The sequence below is a fragment of the Petaurus breviceps genome, unplaced genomic scaffold (genome assembly GCF_028583685.1).
Source record: "Petaurus breviceps papuanus isolate PSGF00001 unplaced genomic scaffold, PetGlider_PUasm1.0 179, whole genome shotgun sequence".
NCBI lineage: Eukaryota > Metazoa > Chordata > Mammalia > Diprotodontia > Petauridae > Petaurus > Petaurus breviceps.
The window spans coordinates 1,071,116-1,085,003 of record NW_027185779.1 but is presented as its reverse complement, the minus strand read 5'-3'; the positions used below and the strand labels follow the sequence as shown (position 1 = coordinate 1,085,003).

The following is a 13,888-nucleotide window of genomic DNA, read 5'->3' as shown; positions in this document are numbered from 1 at the left end:
TACCCATTGAATCTGAAGGTAACATCTGCCATCTTTTGAATAGCACAGCAGAGGTGCAACATCTAAAGCCCAAAGAGGTTGTGACTTGCCCAAGGGAGGGGTACTGCCATATACAATGTGTAAGTAACAGATGTGAATTGTGAACCTAGGTCCCCTGACTCCAAATCCAGTGTGCCAGGATGCTATATCATGCATTAATTTCAAACATTATTTTAGCAACAAATCATAATTCTTTTCTTGGGCAGTTGTGATCCATGTTTTTTTTTCTTCTCTTACATGGACACTGGTCTCCTGGTGTGAGTTCAGAAATGCCATGTGCAAATTGTTTTCTCAGGTGGGGGGCTCTTGGTTGGGAAGCTATTAATTAGTTGATTCTAAGTCTCAGCCTTCATGAGACAGAGCACAGGCATCATAAAAGTGCCTCCCTTGAAAAGGGAAATTAAACATCTGCAAATTCCATCAATTGATTTGCTAATTGTTTTGGCAACAAAGTTTTCTCACTCGATAAAGTTGCTGAAAGACACAGTAATTTTTAATTACATTTTAAATGTATTTTTAGCATTTTATGAATTCTAGGGAGAGTAAGTTTTCTTTAGAGGACTAAATTAAGGACATAACACTGTTCTATAAGCCCATAATTATTATGATTAGGAGAATGTCTGTTATACATTCCATGCAATTAAATTATGTCCCCAGACTGATAAAGATCTGTTTAGAAAAGAGAAATGGATTTTCCACAGCTGTAAGTGCATCTTAATGCTGTCTTTTCAGAAGTTAATGCGTGCACCAAAATAGCGGGCTTGTATTTTTAACTTTCAAAAGCTTTCAAATATCTTTTCAGAAAACATCTATAAAATTAATCACTGTTTGCTTACACTGAAATAAGTTAATTACATCAAGAGGGTTTGAGCTATTGAGAGAGATTCATATAATTTTGCAGGTAGAAGGGACCTTGGACTTCATGTAGTCTAACCTCCATTTTAGAGGTTGAAAACCTAACATTTTACAGAGCAAGGAACTGAGGCCTGAAGAGGACAAGCAGTTTGCTCAAGGTCATGCAAGAAATTAATGTCAAAGGCAAGAATGGAATCCAGCTCTCCTTCCTAACCCTCAGCTCTTTCTGCGATACCTCATTGACTCATTGATCTTTTCAGACATTTGCAAATATTTGGAATTAATTTGGAACCTAGTACCTTTGCCATAATTTGTCACTGGAATCTCTTGTGAGCAGAAACAATAGCAGTGGACATTGTATTTTTTTTATATCACATAAATTAAAGTTATCAGTTATACTGCCAGAAAATGTTTGTTGCCTCTGATGAAAAGGGCCAGGGGAAGACCATGTGTGTGTGTGTGCACGTGCATGCGCGTGTGTGTTGTGTTTTGACTTCTTACGAAGATTTAGATGGCTCCTCTCCTGATTTCCACCTTCCCTTCAACCTCGGGTGCCCTCCCACCCTTCCCCAAAATTTTACGTTATATATATTTAAGTACATGTTGTCTCCCCTGACAGAATATAAGCTCCATGCTGGCAAACCCTGTTTCATTTTTTACTTTGTATCCACCACAACTGGCAATAGTAGGCTTTTAATGAATGTTGATTGATTGAAAAAAAAAATCCAAAACCTAAGGTCCAGGAATTCTCATACATAATAGACTTCATGGCTGAACTCTTCCTTTCTATTATAACAACTTTGTTATTTGTAATTATTCATAATATTTTTTCTATGAAAATATAGACGACTTCCACCAGTTGTCCTCCCTCTCCCACCTTCTTTATGTGTTGTTTTCCTCTATTAGAAAACATATTGTTTTATTGGTTTTTATCCCCAGCTCTTAAACAATACCTGTCACAAGTAAATATTTAACAAATGTTCTGTTTGTCTTTTTCTCTATCTACAAAGTTGTCTGTCTGCCTAGATAGATAGATGATAGATAGATAGATAGATAGATAGATAGATAGATAGATAGATAGATAGATAGATGATGGATGGATGGATGGATGGATGGATAGATAGATGGATGGATAGATATCTGTCTACCTAGACAGATAGATATAGATAGATAGATAGATAGATAGATAGATAGATAGATAGATAGACATATATATGTGGATATATAGATATATTTACTTATCTATCTATATCTACAGCTTCCCCTAGAGTTCTACTCCAGTGCTTCATCATGATATGAAAATAATCTGAAGTTTTCAAAAGTTAGGCCAGCAAAATATAAGCTTTGACAACTCCTGCCAAGCTAAAAAGTGTGGGAAACCTAAACCATGGCAGAGAGACTAGGCTCAGTCCCAGGGCACTGAGACACAGGGGGAACAAAAAATTTCACACATGTATTCATACATCTGTAGCCTCTATAGTGACTAATTTCCCTTCATTCAGCTGGATTTATTTTTCCTACATCTTGTATTCTTTTCATATCATGAATTACTAAGTTGATTTGAGGGCCATCTGTGCTGCTTGCCCTGCTGGCTAATGATTGTATGCCTGTCATATGGGGACCAGCTTATCTAAGTTCAGAGAGGTTTGCCATCAGAAGTATGGCCACCAGGTGATGAATCTCTCTGACTACAAAAAAATAACAAATTTAGAAAATGTAGAAAGATTGTAATCTGCATCATTGGAAGAGGAATCCCTCTACCACTGAAATCAAAGGTTCCTTGAAATGGTAAAGTACTGACATATTTATGATCTGGTGTCCTTATTGCTTAGCATTTATAAAATAATGATCATGTGTCCTGTGATGTACAGAGCAGCCCACTCCCCCCCGATTTCCCCCACCCCCACATCAAACAGTATCCATCCCTCTGCCCCTGTGCTTCAAACGCTAAAGGAAATGAGCCATCTGCAGCCTCAGAATAAACCTAGAAATAAAACATACTCAAGATACAAAGATCATGATGGAAAAGCACACTCTGATAGAGATACTAGAAGTTATTGCTGGAAGAGGAGGCCTTCACATCAGAATCGTTCTGTCCATGTTGCTGTTTCTGAAACACATTTCATGGTTCTCTGCTTAGAGTTCACCTCCCTGTCAAAATGTGTTATGATTTGTATACCCTGGGGTACCTGACATTACCTCTAACCCCTTCCTCTGCAATCTCAGATGCTCTAAGAAATTGAAATATTGTCCCTTCCTCTCTACTAGTCTTTGGGAACAGTAAGCAGTGAGGATGAAATGTCTTCTTAAAATTTTAGAGAAAAACATTTTAAGGGAGTTAATCTTAGTTTAGTCTCAGTTGCGGCGATTAGGGCTTTGGCCAGTGAGATCTGATGCCATGCTTTTTTTTTTTCTTTGTTTGGCCGTTTAGTTTTATAAGCAGTTTCTAACATCCCAGAAGAATTGAAAAGGTACGCATATTTTTATAATCCACATGTCTAGGAAGTCATGAGATTGCTACACAATGGGAGGTCAGTCTCTCATTCTGGGAGATAAAGGAAATGAATGAATGGATGAATGAATGAATGAATGAGCATTTAAGTGCTTACCGTGTGACAGGTTCTATACTAAGCTCTGGGGATCCAAGTACAAAAGCTTTCATTCTAATAAGAGGACACAACATAAAAGTATATAGGGGAGTGATTGCTAGGGTTGGATATTTTGGTCTAAAAAGTCCCAAAGATGATATGTGCGACTATAGGACAGTTGATTAACATGACCTTTCCAGAAGAATGTTGAGAACTGAAAGTTCTGAGTTCTGTTAAATTCTGCAATCATTAATTAAAGAGATACTGTTTGTAAGGCAATATGCAATGTGCTAGAGATAAAAAAAAAAAAGGAAAATAACAATAGTCCTTTCCCCTTGCAGAGCTTACAGTATAATGGAGGGATAAGAAATGTATACAACTTGCTATTATGATAAGCATAAGGGCAAGGCAAAAGTCAGCACAAGAGATATACAAATTTGAGAAGCTGGAGAAATGAGTGATAGCTGGGGGATTTGGGGACAGTAGATGACACTGAAGAGATGAAATACATATAGAAATACTCATTCTCTAGAAGGGGACTGTACGCCCTTCTTTCTATGGATTCCTCTCACCTCTGGACTTTGTCAGTAATTTGTAAGAAATGTGATATGGTCAGATTTACAGAGTACCCTACACCATTTTGTTTTTAAGGGCCTTCTTTTTCAACGTGGAAACTGTCTTTCTGTCAAAAAGCATGATTACTCTTTCTCAGCATATGACTTTGAAGAAAGGCATTTGTTAGAAATTCCACTTTTGTTAGAACCAGATTCACTTTAGTTTTGATTGTTTATTAGAAACTGAAGTTAAAATTATAGAAGGCAGGGAGATTGGTTAATATGGTCTCAGTACTCAAATGATTGAGCCCTCCCCCACCCCATTGTCTAGTCCTTCCCCATAATACTCTTCTCTAGTAATTCCTTCCCTCTCATTGGCCAGTGACCTCCACCCCTATAGCTTCACAAGTTTCTGGATGTTTGTTAACCTTGAACTATTTTCCATTCCAATATTATTGTTGTTGTTCATAATAAGTAAGAGAAAGAACTGTGTGTTCCATTGGTATCTCTACCTAGCATAATATCTAGTATAGCATAGTTACTTAATGTGTTTTCAATTGGGGAAGGAAGAGGAGGAGAAGTAATTAATCAATCAATAAGTCACTAAGCTAAGAGATAGGAACAAAAAAAGTGAAAGCCCTTTCCCTCAGAGATTTTGCCATATATTTATAGAACATCTTGCAATTTCTGTTCCAGTAAAATGTAAGTCCCTTGAGGACAGGGACTGTTTTGGTGATATTGGTATATCTCTAGTTTCTAGCATAATTCTTGCACTTCAGAGAGGGTTAGGGAGAGGTTAGGAAGGTGACTTGGATTGGGTCTTGTGAGTTTGATAGTGTATGGAACTCATACTTTTAGAAATTAGCTCCTGCCCTGCAATTTATAGCCTTAAATTGCCAAGGCCTCTTAAAATCAGAATGTGGGATATTCAGGGTCACACTGCCCGTGTGTGTCTAATGGTGGGACTTAAAACCAGATCTACCCAACAAGGCTGGTACTCTATTCACTATACCAAACTGTCTCCTACATTTTCACATAGTATGTAGGTACCTAATAAATGCAGCTTGGAACTTATAAAGCACTCTTATTCAACTGATCCTCACAATAGCCCCATGAGTGGGCAGAGACACTATTTTCTCCATCTTAGAGATGAAGAGCCTAAGGGTCACAGTGGCTAAGGAACGTACTCAAGGTCACATAGGTACCGCATGCCAGAGATGAGACTAAAGTTGCCTTCCTTCTGAGATTGCCTTCTCTTTGCACTGTACCTGTCTTGCATGTACACAGTTACTTGGTTGTAGTCTCCCCCATCAGAATATAAGCTTCTTGAAGGCAGAGACTGTTTTTACCTGTCTTTGTGCACTTAGCACATAGTAAGCACTTAATAAATGATTGTTGATTTGACTTACTGACCCAGGTCTATTGATCCCATACCCAGCAGCCTTTTTACAGTATCATTCTGTAGGTGATGGGTGGCATTTGATTCCTGCCTTTCCAAGCTACTGAACTAAAACCACTAGTTACAGGTTCAGAAATAAAGCAAGAAAATGCCTTCTAAACCTAAGTGAGGAGTCAGATAGGTAGTGTCAGCTTAATGTATAGTAATCCTTTCTACATTGTGATTTTCCCCATTGGGATGTCGATATATCACATAGCGACATAAGAAATTAAATGGGAATTTGGGGGGACTTTTGCAAAAGCTGCAGATGACATGCCAGCAGAAGACACAGAAAAAGTATAGAAGCTCAGAAATGCATAAAATATATGAATGGCATTGTACAATATCAAAATATTTTTATCTTTTAATACCATATATTCTCTTATATTGAGGACCAAAAAATTTTATGTGGATTTTCCAGATCGTGGGGGCACTACGCCCCTGAACCCCACAATGTGGAAGGGGTAACTGTACACTGTTCTCTGCCCCTGCAGATAAGCACCTGAACAGTTAATTTCCATTGTTTTGTGGCTGAGTAATTTTTTTTATGCTGCTTGCCTCATTGGTTTGCAGTGTGTGTAAGACCATAATTGAACTCTGAGCTGAACTTGAATGAATGAAAGGAAAGGGCTTGTTAATGAGGAATAGATTCTTGACAGTGCCCCCAACTGCAGAGGAGGGAAAGGAGGGGGGATGGTGAGGAGGGACCACTAGGGGGTATAGGCTACTTCATGGTTTGCCTTCCTAATCCCAAACAGTATATCCAGCCATGGGTAAAGAGGTAATGAGGGTTTATACCTCTTCCTACAGCCACCCTCTAGGTATATTCCAGGCCCAGAAGGACAAATGAGTCAGGACTGGGGTAGAGAGTAACTCCTGTGACATCCATTCAGATCATAGATCTGAAACAGGAAGGAAACCAAGAAGTCATCTAGTCCAACCCCCTGGAAGGAGTCCATAGGTTTCACCAGATTGCCAGAGGGGTCCATGATGCACACAAAAATTAAGAACCCTTGATCTAGGCGAGAGTTGTAATGGGAAGGGTAACGCAAACTAGCAGTGAGGTATAGGAAGTCTCTCTTCTATCCATGTCTAGAAGAAGACTTTGATGATTCTCTCTCCCATGTGCAAAGAAGAGAATTTTACCAGTGTCTTCATGCAGATGTATTCAGATTCTACTAAGAATTCCTTTCATATTCTCCCTAGGTGCCAATCTACTAGATGACCAAATGCGGTATTTCTTTTTCCATCATTCCCACGGAGATACCATGACAGTGCTAGATCCCATGCAGATGAATTACTCGGCCGCTGTTTGGGCTGTTGTGTCCTATGTCATTGCTGACCTAGAGGAGATGTTGCCCAGGTAATCAAAAGAACAAGGAAGAAGACAACTCTCTTTTGAGAATCCAGTATTCTACAGGGACAAGAGGCCTCTTTTCTAGGTTGATTTGGTTTTTGTTCCTTATCTTCAAAGCACATTTTTACCTTCTGGCGGAATGTTTCTCAACTCTTTCCTAATTCTCCCATTTTAGTATTGAGACTAAAATCTTTTATAGCCAATGTTTTATTGTTGTTTTCAAGTGTAGCATTTTCTTACAGTTATAAAGAAAATTGTTTCCTTGATGAGAGTAAATACTTGAATAAATCTGTTCCATTTGCAAGAATAATATGCATTGTGTGTTTGTTCAAGGAGATTGTGTTTTGTGTTTTAGGAGTAAATGGGGAAAGAGGGAGGGCACTGCACAATTCTGATGCTATCAGATATGCTGTAATTGCAAGAACACATTCAAGACATGCTCACCTTGAAAAAATAAAATCTGATCAAGTGATAGGCAACTCTTCCCACCTGACTTCTAAGAAGTTAAAACTGGAGTTCACTGTCTGAAATCGCTCCTGAGAATCTCAGTCTAGCAACAAATCAATCAGTTAATTAGCAAACTGTTATTAAATATCTATTATGTAGCAGGCACTGTGCTAGGCACTGGGGTTATAAGCACAAGGAACTCCCTACTCACAGTGAGCCCCACAGAAGAGTCCCAGAATTACAGAACATCCAGAATTTTAAGGAATCTCAGAGGGCATCCAATGCAACTTAGTCCTGAACAAAAGTCTTCTCTTCAATCTCCCCAATAGGTGCTCATCCAGCTTTTACTTAACCACTTCCATGGGACAGGGAACTTCCTACCTCTGGAGACATCCATTCTTCTTTGGGCTCCCTTTAACTGTGAGGTTGTCTCCAGGATCAAATGAGATAATATTCCTAAAGTACATAGTAGGGGCTTAATAAATGCTTATTCCCTTCCCTGATAGGAATCCTCAATCTGCCTCCCTCAAGGTTTACCTCATTGTTCCTAATTCTGCTATTTTAAACCAAACAGAACAAGGCTAATCCCACCACACAGCTGCCAAAGAGATATTCCTCCAGTTTGGGTTTGACCTTGATCCTCCCTTCCTCAAAAAACTCTTGCTTCTAGCGTCAATTACAGACTCTCCTTTATTTGGCTTTTAAAGTCCTTCACAATCCATTCTCAGGCTAATTGCACACTAATCTCCTTCATGCACTCTATGTTCCAAACAAACTGCCCTGTGTACTTTTCCTTGTACTTGTGATTCTGTGACTCTGGAGAGACTCTCTCCAATGCCTGGAATATAATCCTCCCTCCCTGTGCTTCATGTCCAACTCTACAAGGAGCTTATCTTGAAGGCACAGCTGCTCACCCTCACCCCAGAAATTAATTGTATAGAGAGAAGGGGTTTCATCCCATGGAACATATGCAAAGCTCCCCTGACAACTTTTGAGCCATGCATGGCTCATCATTGAAGCGTCTGACCTTTTGGATGACCAAGCAATCCCTTTATTGACCACTGACTAGAAAAAGCTACTGACTTGGTAGACCTAAAAAGGAGCGACTTCCTCTCACTCTCTCTTTTTCTGCCTTCTGATCACGTGAGGATTATTTGAACCTCTCCCTGGCAGAGTGGGAAAGGGGGCTGCTGCCTTTTCCCAGCCCAGGTCCCAAGGTGACTGTCCCCTGGGACAGCCAGAGCAGCGGCTCAGCCTGAGCCTCAGGTTGCCTCTTCTGCTTTGTGTTTCTTTACCTGATGGTAGGTGCCTGAAAAGCAATCCTGAGACTTAACTTTCTGGGAATGGCTGGCTACCTTGGTGCCATCTTTAATCAGTGCCCACTACACTTTAGGAAGAAGCCCTGGCAACAACCCTAGCACTTCTTGGAGAAGATGAGCATTAGCAGAAGGATGAGCCGAACTCCTGCCCTGGCTTGCCAGAAGACATAGAACTAGAGGGAAACATTTGGATGTGGGGACTGGTGAAAACCAGTCTGATTTGTATGGCTCCCGACCCCAGGATGCAAGTATGCAAAGGTTAACAAGCCCAGAAAATGAGTGGTAACCTTTTCAGCATCCTTCTCAGATGGTACCATTAGGGTGAAATTCCTTACTTCATTATTCCTTACTCCTACTTCCCTGCTCCTCATTCCTCCTACCTTATTAGGTAATTTAAAGAATATTTTCACTTTACTAGTCCTATAAATAAAAGGACAGTTTCCCAGTGGTATGTTACTGGCTCTTTATGTCAACTATATATAAATTTATATGCACTTTAGGCCTTTGACTGGAGCATGGACACTTCTATCCTTTTTCTCCCAGCTCCAGACCACCACAGCCTTCTTCACTCTACCACTATCACTCTACCACTATCACTCTACCACTATTACAGACATGGAAGTCACCCACTGAGATTGTCTCTGTTAGCAGTTGCTCTCCTCCCCTTGTGAGCAGCAATAAAGCTTGTTAAGCTTTATCTCTGGGGGCAAACACTTTTCTTTGAGACTCCCTTGCACCATAGCACAGTTCCAGATCCACATACTTACTTTCTTCTAGCTTGCCACACTGTTTTGTCCACAATGATGAAGTGGAAGACATTTTCAGATATTTTTCTGAAGTCCATGCATACTATTCCTACAGCAAGTCTCTGAGTCACTAGTCTAAGAACCCATTCACCAAAGGGTACTCAATTCAATTCAATTCAACAAACTTTTATTAAGCTCTTACTATGTGCAGGGGATTAAAAGGCAAACATAAAAGTGTTTGGCCTCCAGTGGCTTTGATTCTCCTAAGGGCTACAACATGGACACAAAGTAGAAAATACCAAGTCTATATACAACATAAATGTAAAATCATTTTAAGTGGGTCAGAAAGAGCCAATAACTGGATGTTGCCAGGTAGGACCTCTGATAAAAGATGGCACCAAATCTTGATAACCCATGCTAGTTGCTAATAATTGTTTTCCTTTGTAGAGGCAGCTAAATGATACAGTAGATAATGCACTAGACCTGGAGTTATGAAGTTCTGAATTCAAGTCCCACACACTTACCAACTGTATGACCCTGGGCAATTCACTTGATCTCTGTTTGACTCTCACCTTCCTCAACTGTAACATCTAGATAATAATAGCACCTACCTCACAGAGGTATTGTGAAAATCAAATGAGATAAAATTTGTAAAGTGCTTAACACATAGTAGGGCAGCTAGGTAGCACAGTGGATAGAGCACTGGGCTAGGAATCAGGATGACTTATCCAACCCCAAACACTTACTAGCTGTGTGACCCTGGTCAAGTCACTTAACCCTATATGTCTCGGCTTTCTCATTTCTAAAATGAGCAGGAGAAGGAAATGTCAAACTACTCCAGTATCTTTGCCAAGAAAGCCCTAAATCGGGTCCTAAAGAGTCCAACATGACTGAAAAATGACTCAAGAGCCACAACTAGCACATAGTAGAGGCTCAATAAATACTTATTTCCTTACATATTTGAAAATTCACCCTTTTCCATTTTCTTTGAAAATTGTCACAATATTCATCACTGCCCCCCTTGAATCCTGAGACACTTTCCATCATTTTTCAAAGATTATAAACAGGGTAAGGTTAAGCAAGCACACCTTTAAGTGCTTTCATGACCTTAGGTTCCATGATTTAAACTCCTCAAGGGCAGTTCGGAACTTTTTTGCCTTTGTCATCTTTATCTTATGTTTCAATCTCATGTTGACTATTCTTGTGCTATTCTACTCAATCTGAAGATTGTTGTCTTTGGAAGACAAAAGAGAAATAAAATGAGTTGAGTAGTTAGTTATGCCTTCTCTATGTCATTGGTTAATATATGTCATTGTTAATTTATAATTATTATTAATTTATTAATTAATAAAAATTAATAATTGTTAATAAACCTTATTAATAATATGTCATTGGTCATAGGTACATCCACCCTTAGCAATAACTCTAGCCCTTATATTGGATCTTTCTCTAGCTGCCAAAATATATACGCCTATTATAGATACTATTAGGCTATAAGAAATGATGAGCAGGCAGACTTCAGAAAAGCCTGGAAAGACTTACATGAACTGATGCTGACTGAAGTGAGTAGAACCAGGAAAACACTGTACATAGTAACAGTAACATTGTGTCATGACCAACTTTGCTAGACTTGGCTCTTCTCAGCAATGCAAGGATCTAAGATAATTCCAGAAGACTCATGATGGAAAATGCTATCCACATCCAGAGAAAAACTATGGAGTCTGAATGCAGATTGAAGCATACTGTTTTTTTCTTTTTGTTGTTGTTGTTTTTTTCTTCTCATGTTTTTTTCCTTTTTGCTCTGATTCTTTTTTCAAAGCATGACTAATATGGAAATATAATTTCTTGAGGAAGGGAGAAAGGAGGGAGGGGGAAAATTTTGGGAATTCAAAATCTTATAAATGCCTGTATTGAAAACTAAAAAAATGTTTTTTAATTTAAAAAAGTAATGTCTGTCTATCCTAAAGAATAAGGAGGTCTGATTGGCTTCAATTGGTTTTCTAGTGACTGGGCTTAGAATAAGATGTACTTGAAGAGCTGAGGTTTGAGGGGCTCCAGGGGAAACTCAAATACCTCAAAACTGTATTCTTCATCTGCTTGCTAGTGTCTGAAATTTTGCCATCAGTCCCTTTGGGTTAAGCTATTACTACTTTTAAAATGTAAATACCTCTGAGAATCATATTTTAATTTTCCCTGTTTCCTCACACAATCATATCCAATTGCTTGCTTATTACTATCAATTCTGCATCTGAAATATGGGGCATTCCAAATGTCAGTGCAGTTTTAAGCTACAAAGGCTTAATTAAGTTTACTTAACTATTTAAATTAATGAAATTAATTATTTTATTCACAAAAATCATATTCATTCGTAATTAAATAATAATCATTTAGACTTCGGTAGCTATAAGACTGCATTCAACATCCCATATTTCTTAATTTCCTCCTTTTTTTAACTTACCTACTATATCTCCTTTCCTATCTTTATCACCTGTCACCTAGATTATTATAATAACTTTCCAGTTGATCTTTCTCCTCCAGACTCCCATCCCCCCACATCTATCCTTCACACTGTTGCCAAACTATTCTTCAGACCACCTTCCTCTTCTGTTCAAAAGCTTTCTAGTAGTTCCATAATGTCAGCCAAAGAATCAACAACTCCTTATCTCCCTATTTTTCAATCTTATCTTACACTATTACCTGTTACACACTCTACATTCCAGCTAAGATGGACTACTCACCATGCTGTCTTCCTTCTCTTTGGCATCTCTATGCCTTTGCTCACTCCATCCTCCTTAACCAAAATGAACTTTTTAAAAATATCTCTACCGTACTCTGCCTTTTCACAAAATCAATCAATACACATTTATTAAGTGCCTAATATGTTCCAGGCACTGTGCTAAGTGCTTTTTGCAGGTATTATCTCATTTGATCCTCACAACAATCCTGGGAAGTAGATACGTGTGTTTATTCCTGTTTTACAGATGAGGAAACTGAGGCAGACAAGTTAAGGGAATTGGCCAGGGTCACACAACTAGTAAGTGTCTGAGGTTGGATTTGAATACTTTTTTCTAACTCCAGGTCCAGCTCTTCTCTGAGCACTTTCTTTTCAGAGCTGAGCATTGGGCATTAAGAAGAGATTTGTGATGGGGTGGGAGGAAAGGGAGATAATTTGGAATACAGCCCAGAGAGGACTGAACTGTATGGGTCACTGCAGGGGTATGTAGCTAGGTAAGGGACAGTATGAAAACCCTATGCTTTGAAGGATGTGGGTGGAAAGAGTGAGAAAAGAGGACAAAAAAGGAACAGAGGAAATACACAAAAAGACAAAAAGAAGAATTTGGGGGCCAAAGATGGACTTCCCCTATATCTGAAATTTGTAGAAGGAAAGCACTGATAATATCCTTCAATCACTAAAGTAGCAAGGTGATCACTCGTGCTCAAGAAGTCTGCTAGGGATTTGGGGAAAAGGGGGATTAGAAAGTGTCACTCTGTCACCCTTTTGAGTAAAATTTCCCAAGATATGGACCTTGAAGAACCATAAATGGATAATGGGGCTGTGTATAAAATGATACCAGAGAATGTTTTTTTTAAGCAATTGTACAATCCTTTTACATATCTCTTTCCCAGCTTGTCTGTTCAGGAGGCTATACACTTGGTCTAGCAATGCTGTGTTGCCCAAAATGTTTTTGGAATTCCTCTTTGAGAATTGTACTAATAATGGCTGACATTTACATAGTGCCTTATAGTTCACAAAATGTTTTACATACACATTACCTCAGTTAATCAGCATCATTTGATGCTCTCAGGTAGATACAAGAGATGTTATTTCCATTTTGCAGGTGAGGAAACTGAGGGTCAGAAACAAATAATTTATCTGAGGTCACAAAGCTAGTATCTAAAACAGTATATACTCCTAGCCTTTCCTGACTCTATACCTAGGAGAACTAGCTTAAAAGCCCCACAAAAAAAAACAGTTTCATCATATCACAGAGCAGTGGGGTTCATTCTTCCAACTCCAACTCATAATGGCAGATCAGTTCCCTGGTGTGACTTCTTGATTTCCTCCTGAGGATTTTAGGGGTAATGGTGAGAGTTTAAGGTTTCCCGCTGTTATTGCTCGTGAGCCCCCAGGTAGTATGTCCCCCTTCCAATATCATTTTGCCACTCACTATCTGCCTAAATGGTTACTGGGTTGCTTCACTGCTTGGCTAGGTCAAAGGAGTTGCTGCTTAGGGCTGTCTTTTCATCAGGCATGGCTGCTGTGGCTACTGACAAAGATCTAGTCTAACATACATTCAAAAAAAAAGTCATAAAGATATCATTGATTCATCCCATTTACAATACTCATTCATCTAAAATCATGAAACAAAAGGAGCAGTTTCATGCCCACATGGCCCCAGATGGAGATATTAAGGCAACTGTCGCACTACCTGCCACTACCTTTGCTTCTGACTTTTGCCACATCCAGGGACCAGTTATTGCTTCATTTGCCATTGTAAGTGGTTGCGGGAGGAAGGGGGTGGGGAGGAAGAGGGAGAGAGAGAA

General features: G+C 39.1%; 1 protein-coding gene and 1 long non-coding RNA gene across 4 annotated transcripts in view; one reads left to right on the top strand and one right to left on the bottom strand.

Moving 5' to 3' along the window:
* Positions 1–7,141, top strand: part of CPQ (carboxypeptidase Q) — a 545,251-nt gene extending 538,110 nt beyond the window's left edge. The window contains 1 exon segment of the mRNA XM_069086586.1: positions 6,681–7,141. Within this exon segment, the coding sequence (XP_068942687.1) occupies positions 6,681–6,841 (161 nt within the window). The 3' untranslated portion in view covers positions 6,842–7,141.
* LOC138160090 (uncharacterized) overlaps positions 1–13,888 on the bottom strand; it is an 811,791-nt gene that overhangs the window by 690,631 nt on the left and 107,272 nt on the right. The window lies entirely within an intron of this gene.